General features: G+C 31.2%; 1 protein-coding gene across 3 annotated transcripts in view; it reads left to right on the forward strand.

Annotated features, from left to right (window-relative positions):
• The window catches only part of Tpr (translocated promoter region, nuclear basket protein), a 60,150-nt gene that overhangs the window by 1,973 nt on the left and 41,197 nt on the right, over positions 1-16,980 (forward strand). For all 3 annotated transcript variants that reach the window (XM_063239753.1, XM_063239754.1, XM_063239752.1), the window contains exons 3-18: positions 1,961-2,034; positions 5,538-5,634; positions 6,594-6,697; positions 7,297-7,461; positions 7,908-8,000; positions 8,413-8,493; positions 8,574-8,661; positions 9,568-9,708; positions 10,087-10,178; positions 10,420-10,617; positions 12,692-12,799; positions 13,926-14,152; positions 14,684-14,847; positions 15,188-15,321; positions 15,407-15,555; positions 16,676-16,838. In XM_063239753.1, the coding sequence (XP_063095823.1) occupies positions 1,961-2,034; positions 5,538-5,634; positions 6,594-6,697; positions 7,297-7,461; positions 7,908-8,000; positions 8,413-8,493; positions 8,574-8,661; positions 9,568-9,708; positions 10,087-10,178; positions 10,420-10,617; positions 12,692-12,799; positions 13,926-14,152; positions 14,684-14,847; positions 15,188-15,321; positions 15,407-15,555; positions 16,676-16,838 (2,078 nt within the window). The remainder of the gene's footprint in view (positions 1-1,960; positions 2,035-5,537; positions 5,635-6,593; positions 6,698-7,296; positions 7,462-7,907; positions 8,001-8,412; positions 8,494-8,573; positions 8,662-9,567; positions 9,709-10,086; positions 10,179-10,419; positions 10,618-12,691; positions 12,800-13,925; positions 14,153-14,683; positions 14,848-15,187; positions 15,322-15,406; positions 15,556-16,675; positions 16,839-16,980) is intronic.

Here is a 16,980-nt window from a genome sequence, read left to right on the forward strand (position 1 = left end):
TACAGAGTTTTACATATCAAATGAGATGTAACTTTTTGAAAGTATTTTGAAAAAGTTAAAGCGTTATGCAGTTGAACTAAAGTGACAGTGTTTATGTTGAAAAATTACAGCTTGTTGATTCCATTACATTTAACTTTTCTATTAAATATCTGTAAATCATGATATATTTTCTCTTGAAGGCTTCATTCCTGTGAAAATTGGGAGCTCGTTTTCTTTTTATTGTTCTTACATTATGGTACATAAAATATTAAAAATTGTGACATTTCTCAGGAATGTGATCTGTCTTGTGTTTTGTTTATGATGGAACAAATATCAAAAAAGGTCTTAATGAAGTCAGGGAATCTGTGATTGCTTTTAAGAGTAGCATGATTTTAATTTGATTTGATAGAGAAGAAATGTAGGAATTTCATAATCGAAAAATCATTTTAAATTTCAACATCCTCTCATTGAGTATACCTATTGTCTGTTTATTTGGATTATAACTTTTTCCAGCTTTTCTTAGCACATTTATTTTCTGTGTGACAGATCATAAATAGCCGAATCAGGTTTACAATGTGTGTATATTTTTGACATGACAAAACATAATGAAAGGTTTGTGCATGCTGAACAGTTTCAGAAAATGCTTGAGTTTTAAGAAAATGGCTGTAAGGTTTTTTTGTTGTGTTTTGAAATGAAATCTGGGGTAAGAAAAATTCCAGATAAACCTAAACAAAGATCAAATGCCTTCCAGGTATACAGTTATCTTTGTACATTTTATATATAATTTTTGATCTACAAGTCTAGAAAGCAGTGATTAATTTTAAAACAAAACAAAAAATCTACACTAATCTAGCAGGGATTTTTTTTTCCATAATAATGTTGTTGTCTAATAGAAGATTGGAATTACTGCTTGTGTAACAACCCGTGTGTGTGTGTGTGTGTGTGTGTGTGTGTGTTAGTTCTGTATATCTTGTTTATAGAACCTCAGTTTTTTTTGTACAGTACAGGTTTATAGTATAATTTTTGCTGATTGTACTGTACAGTACTATAGCTTTATGTTCTGTTAGACATTACAGTGCTGCATATAAGAGTTAAGCAAATAAAAAGCAAAGTCATCAAGTTGGAATTTCCTTTGACCATTTCTTCTTAATATTGGAATGTACATACTATATACAGTTTCTCAATTAATGACCAATTCATTTAATGACCTAGTTGCAGGAACAGAAGTGGGTTGTTAAACAAGGAGTTTCTGTAGTAAGAATCTATATGCTCATTAAATTGCCAGTACATTATACAGATACATTGTAGTGGAGAAAAACTTTTATCACAATATTCTTTCTTAATTATGTATTTGTCATGTGTGTTTATATGTGTGTGTTTGGAAGGGAAACTGTCAGGGAAGATAATCCATTATTAGTAGGGTTGAGGAATTAGAGGTTCAAGCATAATTTTTTCCATTTTAAAAAAACGGAAAAATTTAAAAAATTTAAAAAATTTTTTCCATGTTAAAGGCTCTCTTCAGAATAATAAACAAATCTGGGACTACAAATCTCTATTACGATTTACTGTGTGCATTTCATGTACTTCAAGATATTTTCTCTCATTGTCTTACTCAGTTTTCTCATTTCTGAATAAGAAACTTACTTTTTAAAAATATATATTAATGTAGAAAATACCATTGAAAAATAAAGGTATAGCTACCTACATAGATTTGTACTACTAATATTGGCTAGAATTACTAAGTTTGATTTTGGACACAATATTATATTTAAAATTGCAGTCTGGAATACAGTAAATTTGGAATGTATTCATAAATTTAGAATCTAACTACAAATGAGGCTTTTCTGGGCTTCAGTGTTGCCCATTTAAAATTATGGGAGGGTTGCAGTTGGATAAAAATACTCATTGAAAGTTTTAAGCATATATATATGTATGGGGGTATTTATAATTCTATGTATGTTAATAAAATTTCCTTATTTAGACAATCAACTGAAGACACTAACTGAGAAAAACAGAGAGCTAGAAATTGCTCAGGATCGCAGCATCACCGTTCAGGTAAAAGTTACTACTATGAATAAAGCTGATCACATATATGACACCAAAGGAGTTTTTCTACTCTTAATTATATTTGTTAGATATTAATCAGTAAAAAGATGGCCTGTTAGGAGATATTGCCATCAAAAACATGCACATACAAATTTCATAATTGAATCTTTACATATTTTATTGAGCTATTGGATGTTCCTTTTATTCAGTAGAAAATACATATTCCTACTATAGTCCATTTTGAATAAGTATTCAAAATCATTTGATGTTAGGGATTTGGATGAATCCACATTCATAAATATCTACTTAGACCACTGACAGGAATAACAGTTTGATGTATCTTCATTTTATCAGATCATAAAGCAGTGAAACTAGAAATCAGTGACCAAAAAAATCCCCCTAGAAATTATGAAAACACATGGAAATTAAAAAGTGGCCTCTTAATCAGTGGATCTCAGAAGAAATCAAGGAAGAAATTAGACATTTCCTAGATTCACACAGTATTGTGTACCGGGATACAATGAAAGCATTCCTAAGAATCTGTAACTCTGATGTCCACATCAGAAAAACAGTGAGTGCAAATAAACTCATGGTCCTAGAAAAACAAGAACAATCTAAATTGCAGCTAGTACAAGGAAAGAAATTACAAAAATTGTAGCAGAAATTGATAGAATTGAGACTAAAAACAATATAAAGAATTGAAGAGTGCATTTTGAAAGAACAAATCTGACAAACCCTTACCTAATCTTAACTAAAGAAAAAAAAGATCCAAATCAGTGCAATTAGAAATGAAAAAGGCAAAAACCAGAGCAGCATATTCTGCTGAAATACAGAGGTTCTGTGCTTAAATACAATGCAGATTCAGAAAAAACAGATTGACATGCATACATATGAACTACAAAGCTTATCAAAGAAAACATAAAAATGTTGAGTAACCCATATCATCAATGAAATTGAAGAAGTGATTAAAAAACGTCCAACTGAAAAAAGACTGGGTGCTGATAGATTCACTGTTGAATTGTAGAAGAACTTTAGAGAAGATCTAATGCCAATGCTCTTCAAACTCTAGTGAAATTTAAAGGTAAAGAGTGCTCCTAAAATCACTCCTAGAAGCTAGCATTACTCTGATTCTAAAACTAAAAAAGGACCCAATCAAAAGAAGAGAACTACTGGCCAAATACTTTAATCAACAGAGATGCACTGGGTGTTATGGTGCATTCCTGTAATCCCATCGCTTGGGAGGCTGAGTCAGAAAGATTACAATGAGTTTGAGGCCAGACTGTTCTACATGGTAAGACTACCGTAAACAAATAAATAAAACGTGCGAAAATTCTCGAGGTACTGGAAAACAAAATGCAGCAAATAATCAAAAAGATTGTACATCATGATCAAGTGGATTCACTGCAGGGATGGCTTGACATAGGCAAGTCAGTAAATGTGATATACCACATAAGATAAAAATCACATGATTGTTCCAATAGATATAGAAAATGCCTTTGACAGACTCCAAAATCCACGATAAAAACCTTTAGTAAAATAGGTAAAGGAAGAACTTACATCATTCTGATAAAGAGCCTTTTAGGACAACCCAGAGACCTGAATCCTATTAAGTGAGCAGTGCTTTACCTCTGAAATTAAGAGTAACATGAGGACGTCTACTCCCACTGCTCCTGTTCAATATAGTATTTGGAACAATAACAAAAGCAATCAGGCAAGAAAAAGAAAGAGATAATACATAGGAAAGGAGAAAGTTAAATTATGTGATGACGTCTACATGTAAGATGCAAAACATTTCACAAAAAAATTAGTAAATTTTACCAATTTACCAAGAATTAGAAAATTTAGTAGCATAACAGGTTGCAAAGTCAACCCAAAAAATCAATAACATTCCCCATACACCAGTAACAAATACATAGACCTTTGGGGGACATTTCAAGTCCAACTTACAGGTACTGTGTTCTTGCTGGAAAAAAGATTTCTAAGGGACCAAATGGATCCTTTCCACTAAGATTCAGTACATAGGCAAGGACCCTACTCTTGCCAGTTTGTTGAATGTAGAACTGTAAGTATAGCAAGAACAGATATCAAAAAGGAAAAATCTTGCAGATCAGAAAAATAAGTTTGCAGATAAAATGATAATGTGTAGAACAAATGAGGCATTGCACAAACATCTTAGGATGAATAATTTTATAAAGTTGTAAAATACAAAATCAGTGTTCAGAAATTAATAATATTTCTGTATTTTATTGATGACTCAGCCAAATAAGGGATCATGTTATTTATAATAATATCCAAAACCTTTTGGGTATTAATAGAATGAAAGAGATGAGAGATTGGTACTCTGAAAACAATAAAAGCCAGGACACAGGGGGAAAGGGGCTAAGACAGGATGTATCCTTCAAAACTGTGCCTCCAGTTACCTGCCTTATCCATTTAGGCCTGTTACAGGGCTAGAGGATCATTGAATGAGACAGGAAGCAGCCATCCTGGTTCACCCAGAACTGACAGTGAAGATGTTAAAAGGATAATTTAACATTAAAATATTTCTCCTGAAAAGAGGAAGAGGTTTTGTTTATGTTGTTGTGCTTATTTTTAAATCATCAATATAAAATATAATTTATATGTGGTTTTATGTGAGATAAATTGAAATGTTCGTGCAAAGGCTCAATAAATTAATGTCTCTGTTAGTGTCTGGCTTAAGGAAAAATAAACCTAAAATTTCCAGAACAAAAATAAATAAAATTCATAGGAAAAAAAAAAAAAAAGAACTTTTAATGAAAATGAATGATAAACTCAATCCAATTAAAATTTAAAATTGTCAATCTAAAAATAATATGAAAATAAACCATTACAATAATTATAATACATAACTGCTTTCAAATGATGAGGAAATAATTTATGGGAGAAATAAGCAAAGGAATTTTTTTTTTTAAATGAAGCAGAGGCTTTGTAAATGTCTAGAGGTAATATAAAGTATTTTTCTATTTATCATAGAAACCATATAAAGTACTAGTAGGGTAATTATTTTTTTACTTCCTTATTACCATATCTAACTTTTTCTCTGTTGAAATTCTCAGTCCTTGTTTGAGTACCTTGAGGTTAATATTCAAAAAGCATGTAAGACACGATCTGTTACTGCAGAGCATTTTGACAAGGCATCTGTTTTGGAGAAATTTGAACTAAAGTAAATGAAACTTTCTCAAAAGTTTTATTTTTTGAGAGCAAAGAAGGTTAGAAGAACATTAAATATCTTGAAAATACTCATTTTGGTAATTACTATACTCATATAATAAAAGGTAATGGGAAGATTTCATGAGCCTCAAAAGTGTTCTGAAAAGCAAAAGTAAGAATAAAAGTATTGATAAGAGAATTTTGAAAATTGTGGTTATCTGAATTGTAAGTGAAACGTCTTTAAACTGCAGATAATGTTGTAACAAGTGATAGCTTCAAGTTACAGTTCCTATATTGATTAGTCAGTTTAATTTTCTTAAATTTATTATTTTGTATGACAGAGCCAGTTTACAAGAACAAAGGAGGAATTAGAAGCTGAAAAAAGAGACTTAATTAGAACGAATGAGAGACTATCTCAAGAGCTTGAATATTTAACAGGTATGAAGAAATATTTTAGGCAGAAGAAATATATTTCCTTCCATTCTTCTGATAGTGCTACAAATTTGTCCTTAATCTCTTTCTATTGCTGATGTTTTTCTACTACTCAGTATAAAGTAGTTTGGTGTAGTTTCTGTTTTTCTTCTAAAATATTATCAAGGATTTAAAGAAGAGATATCAAGAAAATGGACAAATGAAAAACATTTTTAAGTAGCAATTTGTAATAGATTTTTCTTATAGTGGTACTTACATTGTCAAATTGAAAACAGTTTAAGTGTTCAGCTGTACAGCCTGAACTTTGTGTTGTGCAAATGTCTGTTATCCATTAACACTTACTGTTATAACTTAAAAGACTGCTGTGTAGAACTGTGGGTTATAAAACAGCTGGTATATTTGGATGAAACAAGACTGTTTAAACAGGTTATAGTATTATGTTATGTTCCCATTGTTTCCTTGAAGTTTTTTTGAAAGTACTTCTATGAGACAATGGATAATTTTGCACATATTTGCATTGCTGTACTATAGTAGTCAACTTGCTGATTGTACTTTTCAACCTCAAAAAAGGTACATCAGTGTATGTGTTATTAGTGATCCAGTGGTAATTAGCATTAAAGAAGTTGTCTTCATAAAAAGCTAAATTTTAAAGATAAAAAATTACATGTGTATATTCTGACTACTTCTTAACTTAAAATATTTTTAAATTTTAATAGCTCTGAGTATATAGCTAGTATGTTAAGATTATTGTTGACTCTATACCTTAAGTATTATTTTAAAGTAACTCATTAATTAATGTGTTTGATTGGATATATAGATTTTGAATCTTTATTATGTAGTGGTTAAAGTTGAGTTTCTAAGTATGTCAGAAACAAAATAAGTAAACAACTATTTTATGTTTTTTAATGTTTAATTACCCTGAATGTTAACTAAACATTTGCAATTTCTTACTTAACCCTTTTTAGAGGATGTTAAACGTTTAAATGAAAAATTTAAAGAAAGTAATGCAACAAAGGGTGAACTTCAACTAAAATTAGATGAACTTCAAGCCTCTGATGTTTCCATTAAGGCAAGTACAAAGTGATTCCTTTTTTTTTTTTTTTTTTTTTTTTTTTGGCACCAGGGATTGAACTCTTGACCTCGTGCTTGCCAACAGGCACTTCCACCACCGATTTAATTCACCACCCCACGAAGTGATTCCTAATGCACGAAATACAATTTTGGCTCAAAGTTGCCTAAATTAAATTTTAAATGCAATTAACTCTTCTGTAAGATAATTAAAAGTTGTGTTTTGAGTTTTTTGCTTTGTTTTTTGTTTTTGTCCTTTTGAGACAGATTTTTGCTATGCAATTCAGGTTGGCTTGAAAATTCAGTTTAGCCCAGACTGGCTGCGAACTCACAGTGATGCTCCTGTCCCAGTTTCCCGAGTGCTGGGATTAAGGCATGTGCCATCCCACCTGGCTATGTTTTGTTTTTAAATCAAGGAATTAAATGTGAAAATTGTTTTAATTGAACTGTTTGACTTATTTGAAATTTAAATTTGTTGTGGCTCTTTGCTTTCTAAATAAAACTAAACTCAAAAACTGCTTGTGTCACTTAACCAGTGACAAAAATCTCTTATCACCATGTTACCTTTAATTATAAAAGTTATTTTCTTGATTTCTTTAGTATCGAGAAAAACGCTTAGAGCAAGAAAAGGAATTACTGCATAATCAAAATACATGGCTGAATACAGAGTTAAAAACCAAAACTGATGAACTTCTGGCTCTTGGAAGAGAAAAAGGAAATGAGATTCTGGAGCTTAAGTGTAATCTTGAAAACAAAAAAGAGGAGGTAAATTAGTTAAATTACATCTTTCGTCATTGGGTAGAGCTTACATTTGGTGTGTAAGTTTATTAAATGTATTTAGTGATGTGTCTAATTACTTGGATTACATAAGACTAGTGGCCAAATACAGAGAACGTAACTCTTTACTACTTGGCCTACTAAAATAGCTAGTAGCATTTAAATAAAGAATTTATGCTTTTTGATTACTCTTAATGTCCTTTACTCTTATAATGTATTTTTTTCCTAGGATAAATATTTAATTAAATATACATTTAGTAAGTAAAATTTTATGAATTATTATCAAACATTACTATGTTCATTTTCTTAAATATGCATATTTTCGTAAGGTGTGTGTAGTTATTCTGCTTTTGCTTGGCAGCATAACCCTCATTGTCAAATCTGTTTCATTTAATAAAAGCACACTCCTATCTTCCCTTCCAATTTATTTCTAGGTTTCTAGATTAGAAGAACAGATGAATGGCTTAAAAACATCCAATGAACATCTTCAGAAGCATGTAGAGGATTTGTTGACTAAATTAAAAGAGGTATGGATGACCACTTTCAAATATATTTCTTCTACAAAAATACCTAATGTTTCATTCTTTTCTCTGACACCATAAAAAATCAGAATACTTCCAAATGGAGTAGCTAGGCTAAAGAAAACCAGAAATGACTATGATTATCTCATATACAAAATACTGTTAAAAAGTGAGCAAGGATGAATTTTAGTATTTAATTATTTTATTCTGTATTAAAAATGCCTAATATTTTATCCTCAAAGTAATTTTTGCCATGGAAACTGATTTTAATTTTAGTGTTTAGGCCTTAAAGTGTTTTGTTTTCTTAATCTTGGCATTTGATAAGTATACTAGACTGTAAACTAATACTACAATACTAGTATTTTCCTTGGTATTATTTGCTATAAACTTGCTATAATTGAGTTACTTTGTTTTTCAGGCCAAGGAACAACAGGCCAGTATGGAAGAGAAATTTCACAATGAGTTAAATGCTCACATAAAACTATCTAACCTGTATAAGGTAAATATATTCTGCCTCATGTATTAGCATCCCATGGTGGATTATTAGCAGGCAGGTAACTTTTTAAAACTAACTTTTAGAGTGCTGCAGATGACTCGGAGGCAAAGAGCAATGAACTAACAAGGGCAGTGGATGAACTTCACAAACTTTTGAAAGATGCTGGAGAAGGTAAGTCTTTTTCAGTTGTGGCAGGATTATCTTGTTTTTAAAAGAGGATCTTTATGTTCATATAGATTATGTTGTTTAGAAGTCAGGCTTAACAATTAGGAACCAGATTTCATAAGGAAGAAAGCCTTAGATTAAGCAATCTAGAGTTAAATTTTAAAGTAAATGATATTTTTGAAAAATTAGTTTTCTTTTTATTTCTTTCATCTAATAATGTATTCTTTCACTCTAAATGTAAGCTGCCCTTTAGAATTTTCAGTAGCAACTATAGTCTTTTATTGCCTTAAATTCTTGCTTTTTTAAAATTATACACAAAATTGGTTCTAGGACCTTTATTAAGACATCAAAATTTGAAGATGCTTGGGTATTACATTGAATAGTGTAGCATTTGTATGTAATTTCTGCATATACATCATTATTTATAATACCTAACACATCATAAATAGTTGTTACATGTTACTGGGGAGTAACATTAGGACAAAAGCCTCAACCTGTTCTTTACAGACACAATTTTATTGTTTTATAATGTTTTCAGTCTATGGTTGATTGAATCCATGACATGGAATCCAAGGATATGGAGGACTGATATTTTATATGGTCCTTCCAAGTCATTTCCTATATTCTAAAATAAAGATCAAAGTTAAAATGAAAAATATACCTAGTGCTAGTCTTCTACTAGTTGAGTTTTTATTTTCCTTACAGTTAAGAGATATCAAAAAGAGAAGCAGACTGACCATGATCAGGCCGAGATATTTTAAATGTCATACTCAGAAAAAGGGCTTTTAGAAGATCACTTTTGAACTCTAGAATTTAATGTCTGCTGAAGGGAAAAGGACTGTTCAATTATATTTTATAACCTGAATTGATTTTAGTTATATGTTTGGATATTCTGTTTTAAAATATTTTTAGCTAACAAAGCAATACAAGATCATCTTCTAGAGGTGGAGGCATCTAAAGATCAAATGGAAAAAGAAATGCTTGAAAAAATAGGCAAATTGGAGAAGGAATTAGAAAATGCAAATGACCTGCTTTCTGCCACAAAACGTAAAGGTATATCTAGTAGATGTTCGTTAATTCTTTGAAATACTAAAACTTTTGTAACAGTTTGATTTCATTGATAGTTTACTGATAGTATGTATCTGTCATCCTATGATAAGGAAATTTTATCATCTTATTAGAATTTATCTTTATCTTAAAATCAGTGTTGGCTGTATTTGTACTGAACCACCAGATACAATTACCCTTTTTAGGTCCATTGTAGGGTCGATTCTTGTGTGATTTTTAATATTAGATTGTGTTTTGCCATATTTTGAATTTTTTATAGGAGTTACATAATATGCAGTTGATTTTTCTTATCTTTGTCTTTAAAAATTATTAGTTGCTTTTCGTTTGAAATTTTACATACTAGCTGTGTATGTCTTGGTATAGGAGCTGTATTATCAGAAGAAGAACTTGCAGCCATGTCTCCCACTGCAGCAGCTGTAGCTAAGATAGTGAAACCTGGCATGAAATTAACTGAGGTAAAAATAGCTTTAAATCTTGTTAATTTTTCTCCTATAAAAGTGTATTCAGGTGCATTTCGAGCTTACTTTTCTCCAAAATTTATTCTTAAAAGCATCTGATGATTAGTGGAACATTTTAAGGAAGGCTTTCATTTTGGCAAATAAAAAACATTTCTATTTTGCAAAATACTTGTGAAACTAGATTAATTACATTCTTCTGTTGTGTGCCTCAACTTGAAATAATCTCTTCTGTTTTCAGCTGTATAATGCTTATGTGGAAACTCAGGATCAGTTGCTTTTGGAGAAACTAGAGAACAAAAGAATTAATAAATATCTAGATGAAATAGTGAAAGAAGTTGAAGCCAAAGCACCAATTTTGAAACGCCAGCGTGAGGAGTATGAACGTGCACAAAAAGCTGTAGCAAGTTTATCAGCTAAACTTGAACAAGCTATGAAGGTTTGTTCCAATCCTATTTTTTAACTGGGTTGAGGGAGGAGCAAACGAAAAATAATTTACCAGCTATTTGTTTTCTTAAGATGTTTGGGTAGGAAAGGCTAATTATGTTTTTCAGTGATACCATATACACCTTGAAACTTCAAATTGCCTTATTAAGTACCTCTAATAACAAAAGGTTCTGCCTTCATTTAGCTTAAATTGTGAGACCCTTTTAGAGGCCATTTGGTATTTTTTTCTTAGGATTGTAGTGAAGGACAAGAGCCAATTTTTTTTAGACCTCTCCTGAAGTCTTTGGCAATAGAGTGCTTCCTCAGTTGACCATAATACATTCTTTCCCAGATGGTTGTGATAGCTTATCTAGAAATGATAATGTCGTTTGACCATAGGTAGAAACTCTTTGTTTATACCAATTCACAATCTGGTGTCTTTATATACATTAGTTTGTTACTATTACTTTGCATATTAAAAATGTTGAAGAAATTGCTAAATATTCTTTATTTTTCAATAATATTTTTTACTTAATTATTACTGCTTATACTTTTTTTTACTTTCAAGGTACAGCTTAATATGACTGGGGAAAATTTTTAACATTCATTAAGTTTCACTTAGGACATTGAGCTAAATGAATTTGTGTCTGCTATTCTAAACTGACAAATACCTCCTCTTTTGGAGAAGATAAATAAATTTGTCCTTAATTCACAATTAAATCTTTCCTGCTATTACAGTATATAACTCAGTTTAAATCTAGGTATGTTGCATCTAAAGATGTCTTTCTTTTGAGTCAGTCTTAATAGTCTTGCCCTAATGGAATGAACAACCCTGTCCTGAAGCACTGTGTTTCTCACCATCAGTCTTCTTCCAAGTTAGTTTACAGAGAGATCCCTTGGGTTCAATTAAAGTTTCTTTCTGGCTAGGGGTTCTGCTAGGAGCTTTAGGTCATGTGAAGAGAGGTAGAGTATGGTGTAGGGTAGTAGGGCTTAATGTGAGCAGCTGTACGTTAGAGAAATGTACTTGTATGTTCCTTCTTTATTAATGAGAGTATAATAAAAATTCCTTATTTGTCATAATTTCTGAAGAATTTAAAGAAAGTTTCTGTATCTTTCATAGTTGAATTTTCTCAATATGTATCTTTCAGTCTAAATGCTATAATGCTCACATGTAAAGTTTTAATGGTTTTATAATACAGTTACTTCTACTTTGTCATATTTAATCCTGTTTTGGACTTGATAGATTTCTATGAGTGCTGTCTTGCATGAAGTTTCCGATTTTATTTTCTCACTTATTTCTAATAAAATTGGTTTATATATAGCTGTAGGAAAATGTGCTCAGATTTAGTTGTAGCTGAGGGACAAATGTGAGTCATGTTTAATTTGAACAGTATTTAAAATATTTTGTGAAAATACATTAAGGAGGAAAATTTACATGGATTTGAGATAAGGTATAAGATTCAGAAGCAATCAGTTTTTATGATTTTAGTAATATCTTTAAAGCTGTTCCTGAAACTCTTAAGGATAATGATGCAAAATTTTGTAAAGCATTATATATAATATATTTGATTTAGCAGCTTTGTCCTTTCTGTTTGCTTCTTTAGAATTAATTATGTGTTACGTGATACTTTTTAATCAGGTCTTCTTTGCATTTTACTTCTTAATATTTTTTTACTTCTGAATTAATTTACAGATAATTGGTATGATAATGTTAATACCTAAAATGTCCTTTGTTTTGTTGTGGTCACAAAACTTGGGAGGATTTTTGGGACATTATTTTAATGTAACATTTCATTGTAACCTATGTAGCTTGTAAGATTGAGTTGACAATGCATTTATTGAGCCAGTGGAAGTTTTCCCATCATTTTTATACAATGACAGACATTTATAATGATCAGCATTATTAACAATATAAAGGAATAGTATATTCAGACCAGTATAGAGTTTCACCTTTTTAAGGCTGCTCTGTAGAATGTTTTATTTATATATTGATTCCTGTGGTATTTGAGCACAGTATATTTTTGTTATTCCTTTACTTGGCTGTTCTAATGTATATCCTAGAATTTTCACTTGAGTTTATCTTAAAGGAGATTCAGCGATTACAGGAGGACACTGATAAAGCACACAAGCATTCATCTGTACTTGAAAGAGACAATCAGAGAATGGAAATACAAATAAAAGATCTTTCACAGCAGGTTAGAATATTTTATTTATTAAAGAAGTTTTTGGTTTTGTTTTTTTGGTTCAGACTGTCCTTGAACTTGCTCTGCAGGGCATAGTGGTCTCAACTTGCTGGGATCCTCCTGCCTCACCTCCCAAATGCTGGAATTGCAAGCATGGGCTACTACGATCAGCTATCCTTCAGTTTTCGTATTGCTGGGCACCATAAATGTTCGAATCTCTTTGAGGATATCCAAGACAGTTACCACATAGAAAGTTCTAGTGAACTAGGGATGTGTATTATTACTCCACCAGAATTGTAGCCTCGGCATTGTTTATCCATAGCCTTTCCTTGTTATTCATTTTTTAATGTATTTTCCAAAGGCACACTTATTATATAATAAGTGCATAGATAATTCAAAGATAAATACAACTTCTTTTCCAACTCCCACTTCTCTACTTCCCATGTCTCAGAGTGTAACCAAGGTTGACAAACCGGTGTGCATGCTTTTATACCCTTATATCTGGAAACAGACTTGATCTTACATAAACATATGTAAGAATGTTTTTACTGAAGTAAAAACGTTACATATATCATACTCTGCTACTTGTGAAGCTGATGGTAGTGGTAGTGATTTTAAGAAATGTGGTTTCACTGTGTGCACTAAGCTGGCCCTGGATTTCTGGATCCTGATAATGTTTCTGCCTCAGTATCAAATAGGTGGAACTACAGGCACACACTAGGGGATCCAGCTGCTGTTTGTTTTCTTTTTAATGAACAAGTGAGTAAATGTAAATTGTCTTATTTGTTTCACTTTAATTTTTATGTACATAAACATTCATTCATAGAAATTAAACATTAATGGCATAAATGTGCTTTCTAAAATTTGATTTCCACTGTTTTTCCTTTCACTACTGTACAGTACATATTTAAACAGAAACACAAAATACAGTCTTATAGTGTCTGTGTGTGGTTCTTAAAATATTTTGATATTACTTTACAAAATGAGGCTATGTTTCTGGAATTATAATTTGCTGCTTTTAAATAGCAATAAGGACAAATTTGGGTTTTCATAAGTAATGTTTTCAGTTGATAATTTCCATTGACAATAAATATTTCCAGAATCAAAGCTGTTGTAAAATGTTAAATTTTTATTTTAGATTAGAGTGCTTTTGATGGAACTTGAAGAGGCCAGGGGTAACCATGTAATTCGTGATGAAGAAGTAAGCTCTGCTGATATAAGTAGTTCATCAGAAGTAATATCACAGCATCTAGTGTCTTATAGAAATATTGAAGAACTTCAACAGCAAAATCAGCGTCTCTTGGTAGCTCTTAGAGAACTTGGAGAAACCAGAGAGAAAGAAGAACAAGAAACAACTTCATCTAAGTAAGCAATTAATTGCCTCAGTTTGTTCAACAAATTTACTAAAACTTTGCATTTATTTCTGACAGCACTAAATTTGATCAGTAACAAATTTTTCCCTTGATTTTTTTAGTAATACAGATAAAACAAGTAATAAAATAATAAGTAGATGTTAGTTCAGTGTGACTAGTGCTATAATAGATACAAGTCTATCACGTGAAACATAAAATTGGAGGACCTCACCTGGACTTTAGAGGACGCTATACTTTGTGGAGAAAATATGTAGGAATTACTCTGAAGTAATTCTTTGTAGTCAGCACTGTGTATAGTGCTAGAAAAAAAAGATGTCTAATAGCGTGAAGGCTGGACTTTGAACTAACTGTAATTGGTTTAAATAAATTTTTTATATTGCTTAGTACAAGTATCTATGTCTTATATAGTGGATATTTTAAAAACTGGTTGTTAACATATCAGTAGAAGAAAAGCGTAAGAAAGATAATGTAATCACCAGTTCACTTGGGGTTATGAAATAAACTGATTTCTTTTTTTTTGCAGAATCACTGAACTTCAGGTCAAACTTGAGAGTGCCCTCACAGAATTAGAACAACTCCGTGAGTCTCGACAACATCAGATGCAGCTTGTTGATTCCATAGTTAGGCAACGTGATATGTACCGTATTTTATTATCACAAACAACAGGAGTTGTTATTCCATTACAAGGTAGGTTTTTAGATTTCATTGTAAAGGAATATTTTGGAAATTTTGTGAGGGGATAGATTTTGCAGCATTAGCATTGGCCACTTTTACAATGATAGCTTTGAATTTGACAGCTGTGTGTTGTTAATAATACATTATCAATTCTGGAAGACCTTATTTTATGTATATGAAGAAGAAATGTTAAATATTGTTGAAAAATGTGCACCATTCGGTCAGTGAGTTAGAATAAATATTTTGGTTGTTTCAATATTTAAGAAATAAATTATCTCTAATCAAAAACCAAAAAGAATACATTATTTGGTAGATTCCTGTTTTAAAACACAATCTTTTTACTTTTCTGAAGCTTCAAGCTTAGATGATATTTCTATTGTGTCAACGCCAAAACGTTCAAGTACATCCCATACCACTTCTACTCCTGCTCCAGTACCTGTTATTGAGTCACCAGAAGCTATAGAGGCTAAGGCTGCTCTTAAACAGGTAAATGTCACAGCTATTTCAAATCACAGGTTATCTTTGGGGTGGGCTTTTAGAAAACTGTCATTTAATGATCTTCAATATTTAGTTACAGGAAATTTTTGAGAACTATAAAAAGGAAAAAACAGATAATGAAAAAATACAAAACGAGCAACTTGAGAAACTTCAGGAGCAAGTCACAGATTTACGCTCACAAAACACCAAAATTTCAACCCAGCTAGATTTTGCTTCTAAACGGTAACTTTTCTTTAAGAATTAATAAATTCTAAATTTTGTAATTCATTATTCAGGCCAATTGAGATCAAGTTTTAACTTTAAAAATGTTACTTCTTGTGGACCATGTTCCAAGATAGGAAACACAGTGTTTATTTTTAAATATTGATTAATGATTCTCCCATGCAGTGCTAACAGTAAACTTATTTAATAAGTTGAAATTCATGTGTAGAATGTTAAGTATCCCTTTCTGAAAATGAAGGACCTATTGTTTTTGTAGATCTCATTTTTTAAAAATGCAACAGAGGTTGAGAGAAATGGTAACATTTTACTTAATCTTTACTAGTCTAGATAGGAGGAGAAGTGAGTGCTAGGCGATTGTAGGAAAATCCATAATTGGGTCAAAGGAATGATAATAAATTTCATTTTGCGATCATCTCTTATATTCATTAAATACTTAACTAGTTTGACATGTTAGGACAACATTTTTGCATAACGTATGGAGAAACTATACATCTTAATAGGCTGTTGTTGCCATTTGAACGGCAAATAGTTCATCTTTTTTTTTTTTTTTTTTTTGTCTTTTTTGTTTTTATCGGTACCAGGGATCAAACTCACGAATGCCTGCTTGCAAGGCAGGCGCTTATGCCGCTGAGCTAAATCCCCAGCTCCCAAATAGTTCATCTTAATAGGCTGTTGTTGCTGTTTGAATGGCAAGTAGTTCAACATCCCAAATCAGAGCACTTTTTTTTCCTATGTATACATCTCTGTCATTTCTCAACCTTTCAAGCACACAAGAAAATAAAAGATTAAAGAGCAAAAAGGAATTGTCAAACATCTATCACTAATCATGCATGAATATCCTAAATTGCCTACTACATTTAGTGGGTATTTGGTTATGCAACTTTATATTGGCATTATTTTTAATGTGATAAATAAAATTAGAAAGTTATTCAGCAGGAAATACTGTAGTTGTTTAGAACTTGAATTTAACTGTGAGAGAACGTGTTTAGAAAAAAATTTGACATAAACCACTTTTTCTTATTGTTAATTTGTATAAAGTTAAGTTGTTGTGCAGTTCTTTAAGCAACTAAGGTAAGATATGGTATGTCAGTTGCTTACAGAATTTTTTCATTCATACCAGTTATGAAATGCTGCAGGATAATGTTGAAGGATATCGTCGAGAAATAACATCCTTGCAAGAGAGAAATCAGAAACTCACTGCAACAACTCAAAAGCAGGAACAGATTATCAATACGATGACTCAAGACTTGAGAGGAGCAAATGAAAAGCTAGCTGTTGCAGAAGTGAGACCAATATCCCTCAACTGACTTGCATTATAAATTACGCTTGATATTTCTACTGGCTGATGTTTCTAAATGTTACAACTTCTTATTAGTTTCTAGGTAGCCTTAATACATAAGTAGTGTTGTTGTTCCTATTAAGATT

The sequence above is a fragment of the Cavia porcellus genome, unplaced genomic scaffold (assembly GCF_034190915.1).
Source record: "Cavia porcellus strain 051 isolate PalLab524CR breed Dunkin Hartley unplaced genomic scaffold, mCavPor4.1 scaffold_29, whole genome shotgun sequence".
NCBI lineage: Eukaryota > Metazoa > Chordata > Mammalia > Rodentia > Caviidae > Cavia > Cavia porcellus.